Source organism: Sabethes cyaneus, chromosome 2 (genome assembly GCF_943734655.1).
Source record: "Sabethes cyaneus chromosome 2, idSabCyanKW18_F2, whole genome shotgun sequence".
In the NCBI taxonomy this organism is placed as follows: domain Eukaryota; kingdom Metazoa; phylum Arthropoda; class Insecta; order Diptera; family Culicidae; genus Sabethes; species Sabethes cyaneus.
Window position 1 is genome coordinate 230132304 of NC_071354.1, and position 20903 is coordinate 230153206.

Consider the following 20903-nt stretch of genomic DNA (forward strand, 5'->3'; position numbering starts at 1 on the left):
TGACCAAATCTCGTGATTTTAGTCATGACCTTGAAATGCGGTCAGGCATATATTAATTTTTTTTTTGAAACGATGGTTCTACAGTTGATGAAGGGACGGTATGGGAAAGTAATGAAGAAGGATTTTTTGGGAATAGACGGGAAAGTGTGGAGAGGAATTCCCAAAAAATCCTTCTTCATTACTTTCCCTTACCATCCCGTCATCAACTGTAGAACCATCGTTTCAAAAAAATATTAATATATGCCAGACCGCATTTCAAGGTCATGACTAAAATCACGAGGTTTGGTCAAATGATCCAGTTGCTTGAGCGTTTGAAATAACTAAAGTAAACACGAAAACGTTGCTGGTAAAATATTTTATTTTTATTTGCATTTTAGAAATTAATTAAGTTAAATTAAATTTAGGTGATTAAATAAGCATAGTTTTATAGAGATCTTAGAACAGTCTTTTCTCGTAAGAAAATAATCCATGGACATTACCCTCCACTTGAGCCGAATGGGTGCGTCTGGAAAATCGTAACTCATCATTGTAGATCATTTCCCTCAAATTAGCGATAGACCGGGTACCGATGTCCTGACAACTATGTTGCAAACCACACTGAAGATAAGGCAAAAACCTCAGTGCTGAGCCTTTGTCGACAATATATTCGCCGGGAGCCTCCGAGGTACCAGCGAGCAGCGAACCCATCATCACGCTTGACGCGCCTAAGGCTAACGCTTTCATGATGTGACTGATCGATTGTATGCCTCCATCGGCAATCACTGGAACGCCGTACTGCCGAGCCAGTTTGCTAACCTGGTAAACGGCTGTTGCTTGCGGACAGCCACATGCCATTACCTCCTGCGTTAATCAGATTGAACCGGATCCCATTCCGACCCTCAATGCATAACATCCAGCTTCGATTAACTTCAAAGCCTGCAGTCTGGTCACAACATTCCCAGCAATAACCTGCAGTTCCGGATACTTAGACTTTATGTATTTGATCATGTTGATTTGGTAGATTGAATTGCCTCGTGAAGAATATAAAACGATCAAATCTACGCCATTCTGAACTAGGAGTTCCAAGCGTTCTTTGTCCTCTTCTCTTGTGGAAATAGCAGCTCCCACTAGCAACTGTTGCTTGCTATCTCTAGATGCATTGGGATTGTATTGCGGATTAGTGCGCTAAGCCGGTGCTACTTTGATCGCCAGTCACTCACGTACATACAGTGGGGTCCCTGCTAATACGGGTTATACTCCCCAACAATCCCATTTTATTGACGAAACCTCTCGACTCGTATCGAATAGATATTAATACAGCATTCGTTCGCTAATTGTCAAACAATACAGTTTCAAATAATCCGGCATAATCGATTTTCTAACAATCGGAACATAAAGCTATCGATTATTTTAGCGGATAATCGATTAGTTTGATTATTCGAGAAATAATCGGACATCACTTAGGGTTGCCAAGTCCGAAAATTTCAAAAACCGGCCGGTCGGTCCTGCCTTCAAAAACAGCGGGGGGGGGGGGATTGTGGCAGCATAATACTAGAAGATTTGCCTGGAAAGTGTAATGTGCGTTAATTATTATTTACGACGACTACCGTCGGAATCGAAACCACAACGAACATTACATGGATTATTGAAGATACTAGAAGACAACTTGTTGCTTCTGATGCTGGTGGACAATTTAATGTATATTACCGCCAGAAGCAAAGTATTGTCACTGCAAAGCTGGCTATCTTCTATGATCCACTGCTCAGGATTGCTAATAAATTTATCAGAAAATTTAACAAATCAGGAAAAAAGTACCAATCCGGCTTCCTATGTCGGAAAACCGGCCTTTTTGCAGGATTGACCGGCCACCGGCTTTGCAGGTGAAAAACCGGTCGGGCCGGCCAAAAACCGGCCACTTGGCAACCCTAACATCACTGCATGAAAAAACGACCATAATTCAGAGCAGAAAATGCTTTCTATGATCGTGCACCACTATGCTATGTTTCGAAATATGCTTTTTTTTAAAAAAAAAAATGGGTGTTTTAGCATGGACGATGCTATTAACAGAAAGGTCGCGTTTGTTTGTCTGTCTAATTATCTTAATTTACACACCTAAATTAAAAAATAAAATATTAGATTCGTCTGAACTTGTAGGGAAGAACGGGGCTAGCATTCAATTGAAATGTAAAAACATTTTTGCGAACAAAATTTAAAACCAGAAAAACACGATTAGATGGGATAAGGTTAGTGATATAGAGTTAGTAACAAACAAAACCATTTTTTTAAACTTTTTCTGCGGAAACAAAAAGCAATCTACGCATTTCTAGTCTGCTGCTAATGATATTTCCGAACTATTCGAAGGCATACAAACAACCTTCTAATCAGCTCCCTTCTCCCCCACCTTCCACCCCTCATTCATTCGTGGTGGAGGGCCATTGTCATGGAAAATTCATTGAGCCAGTCCCCAGTGCGATAATCCTTATCGCTTCGCTTCGGGGCGACTTTCTCACAGAACGAATCGCACTCGAAGCTTAACTAATAATGAGTATGGGTTCTGATTCTGACACACTTTTTGTTTACTTCTTCGACCACGACTTGCGGCCACATGCTGGCGCTTGAACTGGCTCGGCTCGGACAGTCTCACTAGAGTTGTGATAGGTGGACGCATGATGTTTCCTCCCATCCTGATATGGGCCGTTGGATTCTGCTGCGTTTGTTTGTTGGTAAGCTACCTTCTACCGAAGTTACAACAGCAAAGCATAGGATATTAACGATTGCGCGCCGCAATCCCGCTTAGCTCTATTTGTGCACCTTTAGGTCCTACCTGAAGGGAGTGAAAGGTTCTATCGTGCAGCTGAGTAATGCTCTGCCCCTAGCCAGCATCGCTCCAAAAGGTCAGTAACCTCTCGGCTATACAGCAGCATACGTGAGGTGCGGTGCGGTGTCCATTATCACGTTTCATAATTTTGCAGCGCGTAATACAGCCATTTTCGTGATAGACGTTGATGAAGTGTGCTACCAGACATCCGGTCAGTATTTGAAAAATCCCACATTAAACCTGGAGGCGATCGCCAAATCGGGGAAACCGAAAGCCGACGTTCAGGAGACGATGAATGATGTTCAATCGAGCGATACACATAACGGTAGATTGCTTAGTAGGGAGGAAAGGGAGTGTTTTACTATTTAGTGGTGAGCGAACTTAAATACGAATGGTAGAGGAATTTAGAAAAGGTGACTGAGAGTTCTTGAAAATGTGAATAGTTTTGTCGTTATCGTGATTCTAAAGTCTACTATTAAAGTGGAAAAATGGTATTAAGTGTTACCATAGTTTACTTTAATTATGGGAGAATGATTAGTAAATAGAAAGACTGAAGCTGAATTCGCTTTTTCATATTATGAACAAATGTAATAAATATAGTGTCAAATAGTTGACGAAAATTGTACATTCCACAATCGTTTTCAATTTCGTTGGAAATTTAATATTCGACATTCAAATAAAATAATGAAAGTAATGTGCTTACCGCGATTCGTACAGTATCTTCGATCTTAGGTTTAGATCACACCCCTGGCCAGCGATGCTTCCGTTGAAACTGTTCCGGTGAGCGACGATTCCAGCGACATTTTACTGCCAATTTTCCAACCAAACCTTCCAATCAATTCAGTTCCACCTTCTGTTTACTAGGGGGCACAAAACACTATTTCTTCCAGTAAACACTTTGGGCATTTGCACAACAAAAAATTTTGACGCATAACTTCTTCCCATCCGTTCATGGTCACAGTTTGCTTCGATCTTTTCACTTTTGGGTGCAGAGGGTGATATTCACCACGCGACATTCACCGTAGGGCTCGCTACCTTCTTTCATTTGAATTTATTCTAACATTTCAACAGTGATTGAAATAACATTTGAATAACATTATATTTGTTTCAGATTTACTTTTTTTCTTGTGTTTGCTTTTTCATCATGTTGTCATTTCACTTTCAGTTAGTTGGTTGTTACTTGCGGAATGAGTAAATTTTTTCGCGTTTTCACCATTGTTGTAATGCTTTCTTTTATGTTTTTTTTTGTCTTCCATATATTTATAATAGTTGCTTCGCAAGATAGAACTCTATTAAATTCTCACTGCGGTTAAGTATACTACATCGTACTTGTGTTTGTAGAAAGGAATGAAGCTGTTTACTTTTTTGATGGTGTTACTAAATGCACGGTCAAACGCCGTCGACACCGTCGATGGTGCGTTTTGACCGTAGTTAGCAACAAAAGGAATGCATCGAAAGTACAATGCTTTGCGGTACATAAAATTAAGCTGACAATAGTCAATATAATAATGGTACGTTATTATCGTGTCATGTTGTTTCACAATTGTGGGGAGGAGAAGGGTGGGAGGTCAAAAAATCTTTATGTTTAATGTTGTCGATTTTAAAAACCGTTACGTGTTTCGTCTTCTATGTATTAGTAAAATCGAAACACTTCTACGCTTCGAAGATAGGATTAAATAATATAAGTGTAAAATTATGATAATAATAAAGAACTAGTTTACAGACAGTCTCTATACTTGATTGTTTCCTCTCGCTTGTGTCTACAATTGTTAAGTTATGTTTTTGATCGTTCTACAGGTGGCGACCGTTTTATTTCCGGGTCGCCAGGCAGGTAGTGAATCAAGCTCTGATTTTGTGTTTCTTATTGTTCAAATTAACCGGCGGCTGCTTTCTTGGGCAGGCGAGTCACCCGTGTAATTTTGCAAATTGATTGATCATTTTTTCGATAGACGAGTTTACGTTTCACGATTACGTAAGTGTTAATAATTTAAGGAATGTAAATAAATAATACACGAATGAACTTAAAGATAAGGATAAACGTTAGTGTGATTCTATGAAAATAAAATCAAGGTTGTCGGCAAACTTTGTACTGTATCCCAATACAGATCAGATGATGACAAAATATTTAAGTTAAGGTTGAACCATTTAAGGGGGGCCACTTTTATGCAATGTTTTATGACACAAAACAAACTAATAGTGATCGTGATTTCTACCTGGTAGCTACTGAGTTTTTTTATTTGTTTGTTTCAAAGAAACATCCGGTAGAGGTACACACCGAAAGGAAAACTACTCTTTGTTAAGTCACTACTACACAGCATATGCAACAATGACCATATATGACAAACAACAAGAACAACATTGTTTTCCTGTGGTTGCACTGTTCAAGCACAGCACAGTCTGATGTTCGAAAGTGACTATCAGACCAATAGTAGATCGCTGCTGGCACTAGCATTTGTAAAACAAGTAAGGAAGCAGTAAGAAATTGAAGTTCACGCTGTTACCACCCACGTGCCGTGGTGGAACAATAGCAGAACAAGCAGTTTGAAAGTTCCGTTCGTTTTTCTTTTCTTTTCTTCAACCATAGTTAACTCACATCAGGCATGCAGTGTATATAGTATTGTGACATCGTTTCTGTCAGCTATCGATACGCTAGTTGAGAGTTGAGCAGATAAATTTTCTGTTGAGTTGCCTTCTTTCTGTCGATTCTGTATGACTGTTTGCTACTGTTGTATATATATAATCTGTTCTCTATACATAACCGCATAGCTTCTTTAAAAATACTTATTCTCTGGAACATTGAATAATTTCCGGTCTTTCTAATATTTACAGATTTTGGGAATGTGTGTTTTAGCTGCTCAGAATGGTAATACTTGTCTGCGTGTTAGTCAACGTATGCACGGTCTCAGCTCTATACATGCATACCGATTAAGTTTCACTGATCGGATCTACTTCAACAGACAGACAGACTTACAACTATGTTGCTATATTTGTTTACACAAGCTTCAAATAACTCCGCCACACTTAGCTCTTATGGTCATACACGCCTACTTCTTCCAGCAGCTGCAATGATTTGTATCGTATTTGTTTCAGTTTATAGAACATTTGTATTGTCAAGAAGTTGTTTTGAAATAAGTAACTCTTTCTGGTATCCGTTTCTATTCCATGTAGGTGTGTGAGTGTAAGTGTGATTATGTTTGTACCAGTCATAAGTTTTGAGAAATTATTAGCATTTTCATTGTCTCACTTTACTAACATTGGGCCTCACTGTTTGAAGTCCCAGCAAATAAACTCATGAAGTCATGAAAATGAAATGCCCACCCGACGCGCTTCAATATCACGCAACACGCAAACATAGATCTCCATTTACTCACACGCACACATACACACGCCAGTCGTCGATTCGCGGTTTCGAAATTAGTAAATTTTGGAAATTTTTCGTTTGGCTTACATGTGTGTCTTAAAAGATTGATTGTTTTGAGCTTTGTTACCTTCACTTTGCTTCGTCGTCGTTTAGGGCTAAAGACACGCACGCTATTTTAAAGTTGCCCGTTTTGGTTAAACTTTTTTTTGCTGTTGGCTCAATTGAACTGTTCCTTCTAACTGTAAATGGTAATGCTTGTTAAGTATTATATTGTCGAGATGTTTTGCATTTTTTTTGTTCGGTTGTGATAAGCAATCTTTTAATGTTTACTCTCTAGACTAACGCTAACGATAAGTAACAACCAAGGGTAGTCTTATTACTTGTTTTGGAAATGTTCTTTATGTTACACGGAGAGAAGTTTGACGAGAGCATTCACGTTCCTCGCAATAATCCTGACGTGACAATCCTGAATCAACTAAACAGCTTCAACACTTGACGCGGCATGCGATCGCAAAACTTTCTCCGTAGAATTTACTCACTATTAATATTTTTCATGCGACGTTTGTAGCGATTCTCGAGAAATAGTTATATGTGTAACATGTGAGTTGATTTTTTTTTGTTATACTTTTCTAAATACCAGTCTCGTTAAATTTGTTGAGTAATAGTACATTGGTAAATATAGTGTTTTAGCTGTGTTATATCATAGCTTAGTCGATGGAAACTATCCCCTATAAATGCAACACTTTCTCTTTGATGCCGGTCAGTATATCTGCATGTGTATGTAATTGTTAAATATGTAAGTTATCTCTAGAAAAATCAACAGCTTGATCACATTGGAATAGGAATTCCTACAGAAGGAAAACTGGAACAGAATGAATTCGACACATCGCTTGGCTGCATTGTTTACTGTTTGTAAAACTACAGAATGCTTGTTTTTTTGCTTCTTTGCATTATTTCTAGATCTAAACATAGCAGTTACCACTATATACATATACACACAATGGATTTATTCGAGTCTTTCAGGTTTACCATCTGCTCGACTAAGTGCAGAGAATATGCCATTCTTCTATCGAACACACCGAAGTCGAGAAACTATAGAGTAGTTTTTGAAACGTCCGAATTGTACTGATCGGAAAGCTGTAGCTGTTTAGTTTGTGCGTATTAGAGAAATGGTGGTTAGTTTTGATAAACCCGTGTGATCAACACAAACAACTCGTCGTCAACTATTTGATTACCGATAACACACTTGACCCACAGTTGCTACAGTTTAGGATGATTTGTATATTTCTATTCCACAATCCACAGTTGTGCTTTATCCGAAGTAAACTCACGTTCTTTTAGTTTCAGATTTAAGTCGCTTTGCTCGGTGAAATAGGCCATATTGATGTTGCTTCTTTTCCGTCTTACGAAAAGCAATGGTAAAATTAACATACTACACAGTCACTAGAGGATGGATTGCACAGCACTTTGAGCATTTTGAAAGGTCTGCTCCGGATGGGAGTTTTTTACAATTTCAACTGAATTATAATCACTTTATGCGTAAAACTATCCCACTCAGAGACGAACCTTTCCTATAGTGGAATAGGAAAGTGTCGAAAAACGAGAAAAATCTAGTGCGAACAGAACAGTCTAAGAATAACAGTATAACAGAGATCACATCATAGTATAGGAAAAATAAGCTGAACCATCCGGTTCACAACATATAACACCAGCGAGACGGTCAGCGCGCACACGAGCATCCAGTCCAGTACGTTCGGGTGATTATATTTCAACCTCGACTGGCATGTATCAAAAATAGATCACCTCCTCCTCCTTGCCCTTGGTGGAATCCTTCTTGTTACTGCCGGGGCTGCTGTTGCTGGTATTGTTATTGCTGCTACTGCCGGCATCGGATGACGACGGCGAACCGGCCGGTGGTGGCGACTGGAGGCTCGAGTGCCGCGAGGATAACGGTGTGCTGTGCATCGAGTGGTGCTGCGGGTGGAAGTGATGCTGCTGGTATTGCTGATGTTGCTCATGGATTGCCGGTGAACGGAGCGAGGGTACGTGAGGGGTAGGCGAAGCCAGCGGATGCGTGTTGGTATAGTGCTGAGCTGGTGGTTGATAGTTATCGGAGCTACGCAGACGATATCGTTCCGGAATTTTGGGATAAGTATTTGTTCTGAAAAAGTAAATAAATGATTGTACACTCAGCGGAGGCTTGCAGGCACTTAGAACTAAAATTGTTAGTATTTCTCTAGCCAAATATTAATCTGCTTTCGAATGGTAGCACCAACTTTCGGAAATGATTAAGAAATTCGTTTTTTGAGGGTCAACCAATTTGTTAAAACTAATAAATCTTACGAGCTGTCTTACCTTGTGGCCGGGTTTCCGGGCTGAACCGGCATTTGTTGTTGAATAACCGCGGGACTACTTCCTGTTCGGGAATGATTTGGTAAGCTAGAGCTAATCTGAAAATGTATGAGAAAAAACTTGTTAGAATAAATATACAAAAAAGCAAAAGATTCTCGATACTAACCTTTTTGTCCGCTAGCTTAAGAGGAAACATTTGCGTGACTCCAGCACCACCGCCGCTCATTAGACTTGGACTGCTGCCGCTGGGAGACGTAACTGAATTATTGTTGGGACTTGATTTGGTACTAAAATTAACAAAGTATTAGTAAAATCAACACAATAATTATCCGTCGAAAAATAGATACCTCGATAAAGATGACAATTTCAGCGGAAGCTGTTGTTTGATGGCAGATGCGTTAATCTTTGGTGCGTTGGTGGCACTGACCAGATTTACTGGAGGAGCTTTGTTAACTGAAAATACAGTATACCAGATTTAGAACAATAAATCGCTCAATCAACATCACAATTCAAACTTACTGCTGGCCGTTCTCCACTTATCCTTTCTACGGTCGATGGTAGTATTCCCTACACCAGCAGAGCTATTGCCATGTCCAATCATTCCACTATCGAGGTGATACTCTTCCGCCCCAGCGAGTTGTTCTTCATGCTGCGATGCCATCACTCCAGATGATACCGGTATGGCAACCTAGAACCAAAAAGTTGTATTAAACCGTTCATCACTAACAAAACACACGTTTCACTTACACTCGGCGACAACAGCAGTCCCTGACTGGACAAAATTTCCATCTTCCGATATAACTGCTCGCGCTGCTGCTTAATATCCTCCTGTTCGGCACGAATCTGCTCCTGCAGGGTTTTCTGCGACAATCGCTGTTCATCCAACTCCCGTTCTTCGGTTTCTTTCTGCTTCTGCCAAGCCGTTTTCTCCTCCTGCAACTTATCCTGCAGATTTCGCAGCTCTTCCAGCTGATCATTGTGACGGTACATATTTTTCGGATTCTCTCGGAAAGCATTCAACTGATGCTGCAAACTTTGAATCGTTGTCATCTGCTGCGAGATGATGCAGAGCAGAGTGTGTAGGTGATGCGATACATGGAGCGCTGCGTAACCGTTGTCCTTCGCCTGTTCGGTGGTTGGCCCTTCCGGATTCAGCCTCATCGGAGCCTGTTGTAGTCCCGGCGAGAACGGACCCGAGTCGGCTTCGGATGCAATGGATTCACGTTTTTCGTAGATTTCACGATTCGTGAAATAGCCAGCCGACAGGGTGGATAGTACGGCATCCCGCGAGGTGTTGATGATGGTTTGCTGCTGCTTGGATCTCCGTTCGTCGAATCCGCCGAACGTTTCGGCCCGCTTTGGTAAGGTTGGTGAGATGTAAACTTCGCTCTGTCGTTCACCCACCGAGCTGCACGATCGTGACAAAGGCAACCCGGTAGCGGCAGTGTACAGCGAAGCTGCTAGGTTACTGATTTCCTGGATTGTGTTAAGCACACGCTTCCAAATCTCTATCGTATCACAGTCGTCCGAAACCAGATCCCGGTAGGAGCCGTACTGGGCGATGAAGGCCTCCACCGTTGGGCCGAGCTGTTCCGTGTTGTGCTCGTTGTCCAACAACAAGCTCAGCTGCAGGGCGATTTTTTCCTCCAGGAGGATCGCTTGTTCGAAGTCTTTTTGCCTCATTTTGCCTGTGAGGAAAAGAAAATAGAATTAAACGTGAGAACGAGTCTAGCAATTGAACTTCAATGCATTCCAAACATGGTAAAACAACGCTTAAGATCTACGATAGAAAGAATAGTTTACCTTCCAGTTCGGTTGTTCCCATCGCTTTAGCAATGAAAATCGATAGAAACAGAACAAGCATTGTCTAGTTTAGTGTACATTAAGTTCTAGCGATACATTTAATTACGAATATCTAACAGTTTGTTATGATTATAGTTAATGAAAACCTGGCAGATGGTTCGGGAAAATTTTCCCTCCTTTTTGATTTTACGTTCTTTTAGTGTTTACTAATCCATTTATATCTACGTTTTCGCGAGCCTAATGGCGGCTAGTGTGTACACTTTTTGAAAATGTTTATTTGCCCCTCACGCACACTTGATAGTTCTACAACAACAATCAAAGGTGGAACTTGACGCGAATAGAGGCATGTGAATAGTTTCCGAACGTTGTACTCACCAGCCACTATTGCGCACGCGAAAAGGTGGATTGTAGCTACTTTTCCCTTGATCTATCCTTGTAAAATGTTAACCATGAAATATTTTTTTTTTTTTTTTTTTTTTTTTCTCTCTTTATTATCGAGATTTTCAGCCGTGGGCTGGTTCATCTCACAACCATGAAATATCTAGCCATCACATAATAGTGATTTGACAATTAAAAATCAAATGCTTTTAAGTATATTAGTAGATTGTTCATTATTCTTAATAATTCTTCAGCACAGAGCTGCAAAAATTCAAAATCATACTGTTAAAATGCGCCAAAATGAGTTAGCTACGAAATCAGCAACCTATGATTCGTGCTACCTGATAAATGAATTAAGGGCGCTATCGTGAACGCCGCTGTCCAGTATGTGAACTTTGTTTTTCCTTTAGCGATCGTGGCAGTCAACTCATACATGATATCACTGAGTCTGAACTTTAAAGAAAATCATTTTCATTTCAACTAAATGATTTTTTTCCGGGAGCGCCTATTCGTATCAAGAGTGTTCATAAAAGTGCTTATAATATAATTTACATTGTGTGTTCAATCATGAATGGTTAGTTCAGATGCTATTAGAATTTCATTTTTTTAGGTATATGCAGCAAGATTTTTGTTTAGTTGTACAATTATTGTGATTAGAATTAACGTGTTAAGTAAAAAATCTCAAAACTAAATTCTTGCGAACATAGGCGCAATGCATGTTAACTGCCTGTGTGTCTAGAGGCGTTACTGAAAAAATCATTTCATTTGTTGAATGCTGATTTTTTTGATAACTGAAAGTAGCTCACTAGACTGCGTAGGGAAAGTAAAACGCGCGCAAATTCAAAATCAGCCTTTGGATATGTAGGTATCAAATATCTCCGAGTGCTATGATTTGATGTTGGTGTTACAATAGAGGGAATATAATGAACTGATATTTTCCTTTTTTCAAACTCATTGTTTTCTGTCAACTATTTTCAGCCCTGCTTCAGCACATAAAACAGAATCCACCGAATAGAATTAAGTGAAGAACAATATAGGTCTACTTCCCATTCTACGGCCATTTGATAAATTACACCATTACAACTATATTCAGGATGGAAACAAATACCATCGGATAACATTTAAGCACAACATCCATCTACTCCATACTTACAGATAATCTCCCGAATGTTGGCTTGCTTAGCATCTATTAATTTTTGGCGTTGTTCGGCAGTCATGTAATCTTCAGCCTCGGATTCGTCCGACGGACAATCGAGAACGGCAGCTCTGTAATGAATGAAACCAAAAAAAAAAATTAATGATTCTCAATCGAAGCTTTAAATCACGTTGTAGCTAACCTAATTGATTGAATCCAAACATTCTTATCCTTGGGACTCTGAACCTTCAATTCGAACATCTCCGGATACGCCGGATTGGAAGAAATGATGTAGATTCCCCTAGATTCGGTGCCAGCTTTCTCCCGTATCAGAAGCTTCTGCAGCGAAACCACTCCAGCCTATTGTGGGGACGCAAAAAAAAATTAATTTTCTGAAAGTCCAACTCTTAAACTCGCCTTACCTTATTCTCAGGAGTGAAAAACGAGTATTTGTGGGAGTTTTCCAACAGGAAGAACAAGCAATCGGACAGGACCACAACCAAAACTGTTTGCATTTTGGATCTGCCCTGCATCAGTGTTGCAATGCCTTCAAATCTAGATAAAAAGGATCAACAATTAACAATTGCCATTACAAAAACCCATCACTACTTACTTGAGCTTCCTATTGCTGGAGATAATATCGGACTTTTTAAACTTATCTTTCTTAAAAATTGCATATGACTTGGCATCGATTCGTTTGAAAATTTCTAATTGACGATCCTCCTTCTCCTTGTCCGCTACGCGGGCATCTACATCCACCAGAATCTCCTTAACCAGTTGCATCGCTTTCTGAAGTTTTTCCTGCTCGATCCTATCTTCGCGGGAACTCTTGAGCAGCGGGTCGATTAGCAGCGGATACTTCGTCAGCCGTTGGGTCACAAACAAGATGCACTCCGGAATGCCCTTCTTTTTGAGCAGCGGATTTTGCTGACAGTGTTTGTACCACTCGGCGAACGTGTTGTCACCGGTCATGTAGCACTTGAACGTGCTCAGCGCCGAACGGTGGTTAGAGCAGAACTCGCCGTAGGCGGATTTGAGCTTCTGCGCCGACATGGCCGAAAAGAAATCCAGCAGAATGTCGGCGATGCTGTCGACGACCGGCCGTTCGCGCTGCTTCAGCCGTAGCTTCTTCAGGAAGCCGGTGTGCAGTTCGGTCAGGTCGAGCAACCGAGGAAACATTCGCTCCAGATTCAGATGACTAAAGTGCTTCTGGAGGCTCTCGACAAAAACCTTCTGCATGACTAGTAGGGTTTCGCAGTGATGTTTCTCCGTCATGATGAACTCGTAGATGTGCTCCTGGCGTTTGACCTGCTTTGAGGTGCCAATCCGGAAAGGAAAGGTTATTGTCACAAGGTGTGTTGGGTACAAAATTTCCAAAAGTTCTCACCTGCTTATCTTTGAGTGACTTAACGATCTCCTTTGGTACACTAGGACTCCACGAGTCCGGCTCGTCGATGGCTACACCTAGAATGGGCTCCGCGCCGAGGTCATGCGGACCGATCGGCGCTTCGTGTAGAAACTCGTCCCGTATCAGTGGGGTGTCGTCCGAATAGCTGCAAAAAAGAGGGCGCCAAAAATCAAATAGGATTTGTTCGGAAAAGCATTCGGGTCAATTCTATGTAGAGCTGACAAATGTAGGTCCTTTCGGTTGTTGGCTTTTTAGGTGCTTCTAGGGCTATGTTAAGTTCTTGTTCTTTAGATTATTTATTAAAAGAAAAAACCAACATTGAAACAATGGTCAAGAGAAAAGGCATGCGTTCGTACAAATAAACTTGTTTATACATATTCGAGGGAATCAGCAAAACCGAATCAAACCGCAACTTATGGAAAAAGTTAACAAAAACTATAGGCAGACTGATAATAGTATAAAATATACTAAACTTGCGGCAGTAGTACAAAATATATTATCATTAGATGACGACGTCAGTGTAAGTGTACAAACAATACCGCTTTCGCTCGGTGAAGACAGGGATTATTCAACCGAAAAACTAACTGAAAAGCTCTATTAGGAAGATGAGAATAGTATGTAGTATGGTACGAATTGGTGTTGAACCCATATTTTCCTAAAATTTCGGTTCAGCAGATGGAGTTTCATAATTTTTCTTTTGTGGGTGGAAACACAATACTCACTTTGAGTTGTCATTTTGTATGTTGCCATCGTAATAGTCTCTACCTTGATCATCATGATGCGAAGAACTGTGGCTACAGCAAGCAAAAGTAAACGAAAGGAAGAAAAAAAACATGAAAACGTATAAATAACCGAAACAGAACAAACTTTCTGGCCGAAGTGGGACGGCTAGAGGCTAAATCAAAGAGGGAATTCGAAAGTGTATTCGCTTTCCACTCAGAACTGAGACACTTAACGAAACAATCGAGAAGTAACTGATCCAACAAGAGTGACAGAGTATAATAGATTTGTGAATGTGATAAAGTTTTGCTTTGCATGTGTACGTGTGTGATTGTTGTACTTGTTTACATAACTTAGAACCATTAAAGACAACAAAAAAAATCAGATACATAGTACTTCAAGCAACAAAAGTTGGAAATGAACCGTGTGGAATGGCTTACTAGAGTACACACAAATCAACTTTTTTTTACAGTGTGATTATTGGTAGTAGACGCAGCAGAATCTGTAGTATACAGGATAATTTAGGCAGAATTCTAAGACACAAAACATGATGAGCAACATGTTCTGCGGAAGTAGAAAAACAGTACAAAACTACTGAGTTTATTATTCTGCAATAATTGTGATACAAAGTAAGTAATAGATAGCAGCAGAAGTATTGGTATCTACTATCAATTAGTATTAGTAATGGTGATGGTAGTAGTAGTAGTAGTACAACAGGTGATAGTAACAGTTCTAATAGCCGTTGTAGTTAGTCAGATGAGATATTGTGATGCGATTTTTGATGTGTGATTCGAGTGCGTACTGTTAGATGAGTGCAAACAAGCTCTACCCTGCAAAGCGAAATGATTCCAATACGATACTTAATGTAATTAAAAGCGTAGTAAATATGCACGGAGTAACCGGAGCTAGCTCAGACGCCTATGCCTCGATAGGAAACTTGCCTACAAAGTGTTGTGTACAGCTCTAGTTTGGAAGTCGAATCGAGCAAATCGATTCAAGTTGCGAAGTTGAGTCAAATTTCTTTTTTATGCGGTCGAATCAGTCGAATTATTTGACAGAATGGTGTCGAAATCAATCTTTATAATACGAAAATATACCAAAATGGATGTGGTTTTAATGTCAATCCCACTACTTCGTATCGCCCATTGACGCTGCAATCATTAGTAATGGACACTATTATGTAACTTGAATCGAATGCCACTTAACTGGACTATTTTGGTATTACAGAAGTCGTACTCGACACGACACACGACAGGAGTAACTCGACTGAATTGACCGCTAATCGAAAAAAAAGTACTCGACTTATATAATACGACGATTTCGCTCGGTTAAATAGTGACGGACGCGACCCAGTTGCTCGACTTACATAATAGGCTCCATCTGTTTCGCTTGAAGTGTAAATCAGAGACCAGACGATACAATTTGGAACTCTCTCTCTCTCCCTCTCAGGCTCAGACAAACACACACACACACACACACACACACACACACACACACACACACACACACACACACACACACACACACACACACACACACACACACACACACACACACACACACACACACACACACACACACACACACACACACACACACACACACACACACACACACACACACACACACACACACACACACACACACACACACACACACACACACACACACACACACACACATTTATCCTTCATTTATTAGTTTTATTTCACTCATTTTCCATCTCTTTCTGTTATTCCTTCTCTCTAAGCGTTTATTTCTCAATTACATAAATTTTTCTTTCGTTTTTACTTCCCCTCAGTAACGTTCTCTTTCTCTCTTATACAAACCTTCGTACTTTTTCACAAACTTTCTCGTTTATTATGTTTTATTTACTTCTTACTGTTTTAATAACTTTCAATCCCACTTTTATTTTCTTTTTTCCGGTAACTAACTTTCTTTCTAACTCACACAGTTTTATTAGCTTTTTCTTCGTTTTACTATCATTTTTTACTCATTCTCCCTTTCTCTCTCTCACACACACACACTAACTTTTTCAATCTTACTCTCTATCTTTTTCGCTTTCAATTCAATTTGTTTAACTCATTTTTCTATCTTACTTACTTCTATCTCTCTTTTACTAACATTTTCTTCCTTCCTTTCTTTTCTGCTTTTGCTAGCTGTCACTCTGTGTTACTAAATTTCTCTTCCACTCACGTTATTTCCCTTATACACGCTTTGCTTCTTTCTCTTTTACAACTCTCGTTTTTTCCATCACATTCTCTTTCTCTATTTTATTAAATTTCACTTTTTATTTGATTTTTATTTATATTCTACATTTTCCTCTTCTTCCTCCAGCATTTTCCTCCAACTTTCTTCTTCTCTCTCTTATTTACTTTCTCTCTAGCTATTACTAACTCTTTCTCATTGACTTTTTCTCATTCATTCTCCTTTCCTCTCTTTTTCACTTTCTCTCTCATTCTCTCTCACATTCTTTTTCCCTCCTCACTTTAATTTTTTCTCTAATTTTCACATATTCACTATATTTTTTACTTTCTATCTCTCTTTCACTCACTCTAACTATCTCTCTGTTTCTAAATTTTCCCTCCATTCTCACGTTCTATCCCTTATATTCATTTTTTCTTGTCTTTACGAACTTTCTTTCTCTAACTAACTAACGTTCTTTGTCTCTCTTTTATTCCTTTTTTTATTGAACTTTTTTCTCTCTCCGCAAATAACTTCATTTCCTCTTTCATATTTTCTATATTTCCCTAACTTTCTTCTTCTCTCTTTCTGTTTCTCTTCCTTTCTTATTATTTCTCCCTCTTTCTTATTCACGTCCTCTCTTGATATTCACTTTCTCACTTTTTTTTAAATTTCTCTCTTATTTTCTTTCTTATTCCCCCCCTCTCACTCTCTCTCTCTCTCTCTCTCACACACACACACACACAATCAATTTCTCTCTCATTCACTTTTTCACTTTCTTATTCCCCTTTTCATCGAATTTTCTATTTGAAAGACTATCGTTATACCGTTATGCATTAAAAAACTGAACTGATTTTGGCTATTTTTTGTGATTACCCTACCCTTTGGCAGAAAATTCACTCATGCATCTACATACGTAGTAATCTTCGTGTGTAAGAAAAAAGTTATAGAGTTATCAATTGATTTGCAGTAGCCTGACAAGCAACTACGCTCGATACTTTGATCGTACTACCAGCTCCAATCGCGGAGCGAAGAAGTTGCACATCGTAGCCGCTCCGACATTTACAACATACTCTCCCTTCTGGAGAAAGGCGAAAGTGTCGAACGGAAACCTGATTTCGGCCGCCCAAAGGTATTACGCGACCGTAAAATGCCGCAGAAACTGAAGAGAGCAAGCAACTGGCTAAACGGTGAAGAAGTACCTGCCAAAATGGACATTTTTATGCGGAAGCGTCAGTCAAGATCGGCCATGTTTGAGTAGCAAACAATCACTCAAAAGGAGCTGGTGGAAAACATGGTCATAAAGAGAACAACTTGACGCTGGACGACAACGACAACGCAAAGGACCGCATAGTTTATGTCCCCCATCTAGAAATGCTGCTCTCAGTTACGAGCACCCTACATGATTTTTACAGATTTTTTTTCTATGGGCATGACTGAAGGCAGCAACCCTGTCCTCACCAAGGAGGTAAGCGATGACATGAAGTTCCTGTCGGATCCTGTCCTGCCCCTTCATCAAGTAGTATCACGCGCGGGATGATGGGTTTTTTTTTGGGCGGACCTGGCTTTGGCCCATTATGTCAATAGATCACTGGAGGAGATCTGAAATCTGACTGTCCGAAGATAAGCGTTGTACCGAAGACCGCCAACCCTCCCAACGACCACCAGCTTGTTGGGAGATGTCCCATTACGAACAAGATACCCAAGCAACCAAAAGTTCTAATTTCACTTAAGGAACAAACTTGAAAGTTCATATTTGGTTCAAATTTAGTTCCGCAGAACTTTTTTGCTGAACAACCAGACACTACATTTGTAAACCGAACTTCATTCTCATTAAAGTACCGTTAATATTTGTAGCAACTTGAAAGTCCAACATGCAGCTTGAAAGTTCAACATGCAACTTGAAAGTAACTTAGAGTTCGGATAATGGTGTCTAAGGAAGGCTAACAAGCTTTATGTCTATGGAGGTATAGCTTGCTAAGCAGCTTTGCTTGAAATTAACCGAACTTCAAAGTTGCTTGGGTTCGCTGCATAGAGCGCTAAGCAGCTTCTGTAGAAACTTTGGCAAAAGTTTATGAAACACCACTTGTAGTTCTATTTTTATACTTTTCCATTTTCTACCTCCGCCTCCTCCTAACTTTTGTAAAGTCGGTTCATGCGATTAAGATAGACCATTTAAAAAAAAGCCTAACTAACACTGACCGCTACTGGATTTGAACCCGAGCGTTCCTCGTTGTATGTCTATCCTGATGCATTGCGCCATCTCTGACGCCACTAGTGACATGAATTTTGCCGATGAGTTTTTCTTAAGTGTAATTCGTTTCGGGGCTGTGATAAATGAGAAATTAGCACATCGAGTAAAAACGATGCAAATCGCATATTCCAGCAACGGAGCAGTGGTATGCGTCTAAGTTACCGAAAAGAAGTACTCGAGTTCAAATCCCCGAGGTTTATGTTGGTGGTGTGTGGTAAGTTACAATAAATTAATATTTATAAAAAAAACAGTCGATTATTAACCGAAATTAAATACCTTTAATGAGAAATGTGTCATGAATCTGCAAAACAGGAAGAAGTGGGAATCTTAATCTTTTTTATTTTGAAAATTATTGGAGTTTCTTTTTGGGCTGAACAGTGTTCTATATAGCGACTTAAGTGAACTTTTTGCGAACTTTCTAGTTCTGTTAGAAGTTACTTTGTATTCCCTTCGAAGTTTAAACATCAAATACGAACTTGAAAGTACGGTTAATTACTTAAAAATGAAGTTGAATAGAGTTCTATTCATGATCATTTCGTTGGATGATTAAGCCAAAAATCCCCTTTTATCGGAACTTTTGGTTACTTGGGTAGCGCCTCCAAATTCCATTAAGGAACAGCTAAAGTCGGTGTTTCGTGATTTCGTGAACCTTGGATAGGCCGAAGTGATTCCATTTTATTTCTTGATTAATGACAATGCAGCCCGATGAAGAGTTAGGTAGGTATTAGAATGTTGGTGAAGCATCAGCAAGCGACGGGTTTTGTTATTGTTAATAATATTTTATTTTTGTGATTTGAAATTGCTGGAGCTCAATTGTACAATGGAACGGAATAAACAGATCGAAATCGAAGCGGGAGTAATTGCGTTTTGGTTTTTTAACCTGGGTTAGTTCCAACTGGACCACTAAATAAACAAAAATTTTCGGGAGAATAAACAAACGTTTTCAGGTTATCAGTGTATTGCTTACAGTGGGGTTGAAACTGTGAAAATACCCACAGCAAACCGTCGTCTAAAAAGTGGTCTGAGTGAAAAAACCAACATTTTACAATACTATTAAATTAAATTTTGCGATGATATTTTGAAATTCAACACAAAATGTATGGGCAGTTGGTGGAACAAAATTGAATTTTAAAATATGGTTATTTGTGAAATGGGGATGACTTGTCCGACATGTGATTTTTCAAACATTCGAATGCTTCTTTCCCGTTACTTAAACGAACGAAAAATAAAATCATGTTTTAATCAAAGAACTTAGTTCTTATAGTAACCTCTGCGAAGGTCGCTATAACTGACGCAGTCAAGATATAATGTATTACCCATCCCATCGCGCACCGATTATCGAGTTTCCGGGATTTGGAAGATCAGTCAGCCAGCAGTAAGGATATTTATTACAGAGAGGCAATACAGAGCAATCTAATAGTGGCCGAATCTACTCAAAAAGCAAATAGTACTACAATAGGTACTGCGAGCGTGTGTGTGTGTTCACAGACAAGAGGACAACTCGTAGCGTAGACAGAATGTTGAAAACAGATGTTAGTACAACAGTAGCAGTACAGAGAAACCGAACATAGAAACCAACACTGTAAACACACGAAAAACTCAAACTATACTGTGTTAACGATGATTGTTTGTTTGTTTGCTTTTGTTACTGAAAAATTTAATGTTTTTAATGGATAAAAGGTGAAACTGCAACTTTGTAAAAAACGGTAAAAACATGGGGTAGAACTGCGAAAATTTTATTGAAATAATCTGATTGATTGATTGGTTGTTGGTGTAGTATACAGACGCACAGAGACAGAGAAATATAAACATGGGTGTAGTAGTAGTAGTAGTAGTTAGAGTGAGAAAGAATTTTGACTAGCGTTACCTAGCGTGAGTGGAAACCACGCCTAACTTGTTAGCGACCAATCTCCACGGGGAGTAGCATCCAGTCATTTTTTTGCCGCTTTTTTCACTGATTGGGTTTTGGTTTGGTTTTTCGTTTTGCGATTAGTTTTTTTTGGTTTTGTTTTGTTTGGCAAATAACAGTTTTTGAACAGTTTCGCAAATATAGTCGATTGGCGGATTTGGGTTAGCATTAATAATAAGAATAGAGACATTGGAGGCTTATTATTAGCTGGAATTCAAAAAAATGGTCGGCTCACAACGGAAGATTGTTTTATAAATGAATGAAGAATGTTGTTTCTCTATTAGAAGTGACGAATGGAAAACAATGTAACCTTGCTGTAAATACAGTTTCGTCTTTCGAGTGGATTTCGTAAGAGCATTCTGTAATTTAGCTGAAAACGAAAAAAAAGCTAATAAAAAGCGAACGGATCGACTAAAGCAAAAGTAAAAAAGCCAAAACAAAAGTCTTAAAACTTAGTCGGGAACGTAATGACGGAACATACTGCGCTTGAAAAGGAAAAAAAAGTTTTTTTTTCCATTCAACACATCCACATCATATCAAGTCATTCGCTCTAGTTATGTATAAAAATGCAAATAGATTGAAAGCTTTAAAAATCATCCTTT

General features: G+C 39.4%; 1 protein-coding gene and 1 pseudogene across 1 annotated transcript in view; both read right to left on the bottom strand.

The window, feature by feature from the left end:
- Positions 1 to 435: 435 nt before the first annotated feature.
- On the bottom strand, positions 436 to 1252 carry LOC128736753 (inosine-5'-monophosphate dehydrogenase-like; annotated as a pseudogene).
- Positions 1253 to 3871: 2619 nt separating this feature from the next.
- Positions 3872 to 20903, bottom strand: part of LOC128734064 (rho guanine nucleotide exchange factor 18) — a 45930-nt gene continuing 28898 nt past the window's right edge. The window contains exons 11-22 of the mRNA XM_053828054.1: positions 13957 to 14028; positions 13214 to 13379; positions 12440 to 13134; positions 12249 to 12381; positions 12029 to 12186; positions 11845 to 11957; positions 9258 to 10198; positions 9030 to 9198; positions 8858 to 8963; positions 8677 to 8797; positions 8514 to 8608; positions 3872 to 8319 (exon numbers count right to left, since the gene is read on the bottom strand). Coding sequence (XP_053684029.1) covers positions 7947 to 8319; positions 8514 to 8608; positions 8677 to 8797; positions 8858 to 8963; positions 9030 to 9198; positions 9258 to 10198; positions 11845 to 11957; positions 12029 to 12186; positions 12249 to 12381; positions 12440 to 13134; positions 13214 to 13379; positions 13957 to 14028 — 3142 coding nt within the window. The 3' untranslated portion in view covers positions 3872 to 7946. The remainder of the gene's footprint in view (positions 8320 to 8513; positions 8609 to 8676; positions 8798 to 8857; positions 8964 to 9029; positions 9199 to 9257; positions 10199 to 11844; positions 11958 to 12028; positions 12187 to 12248; positions 12382 to 12439; positions 13135 to 13213; positions 13380 to 13956; positions 14029 to 20903) is intronic.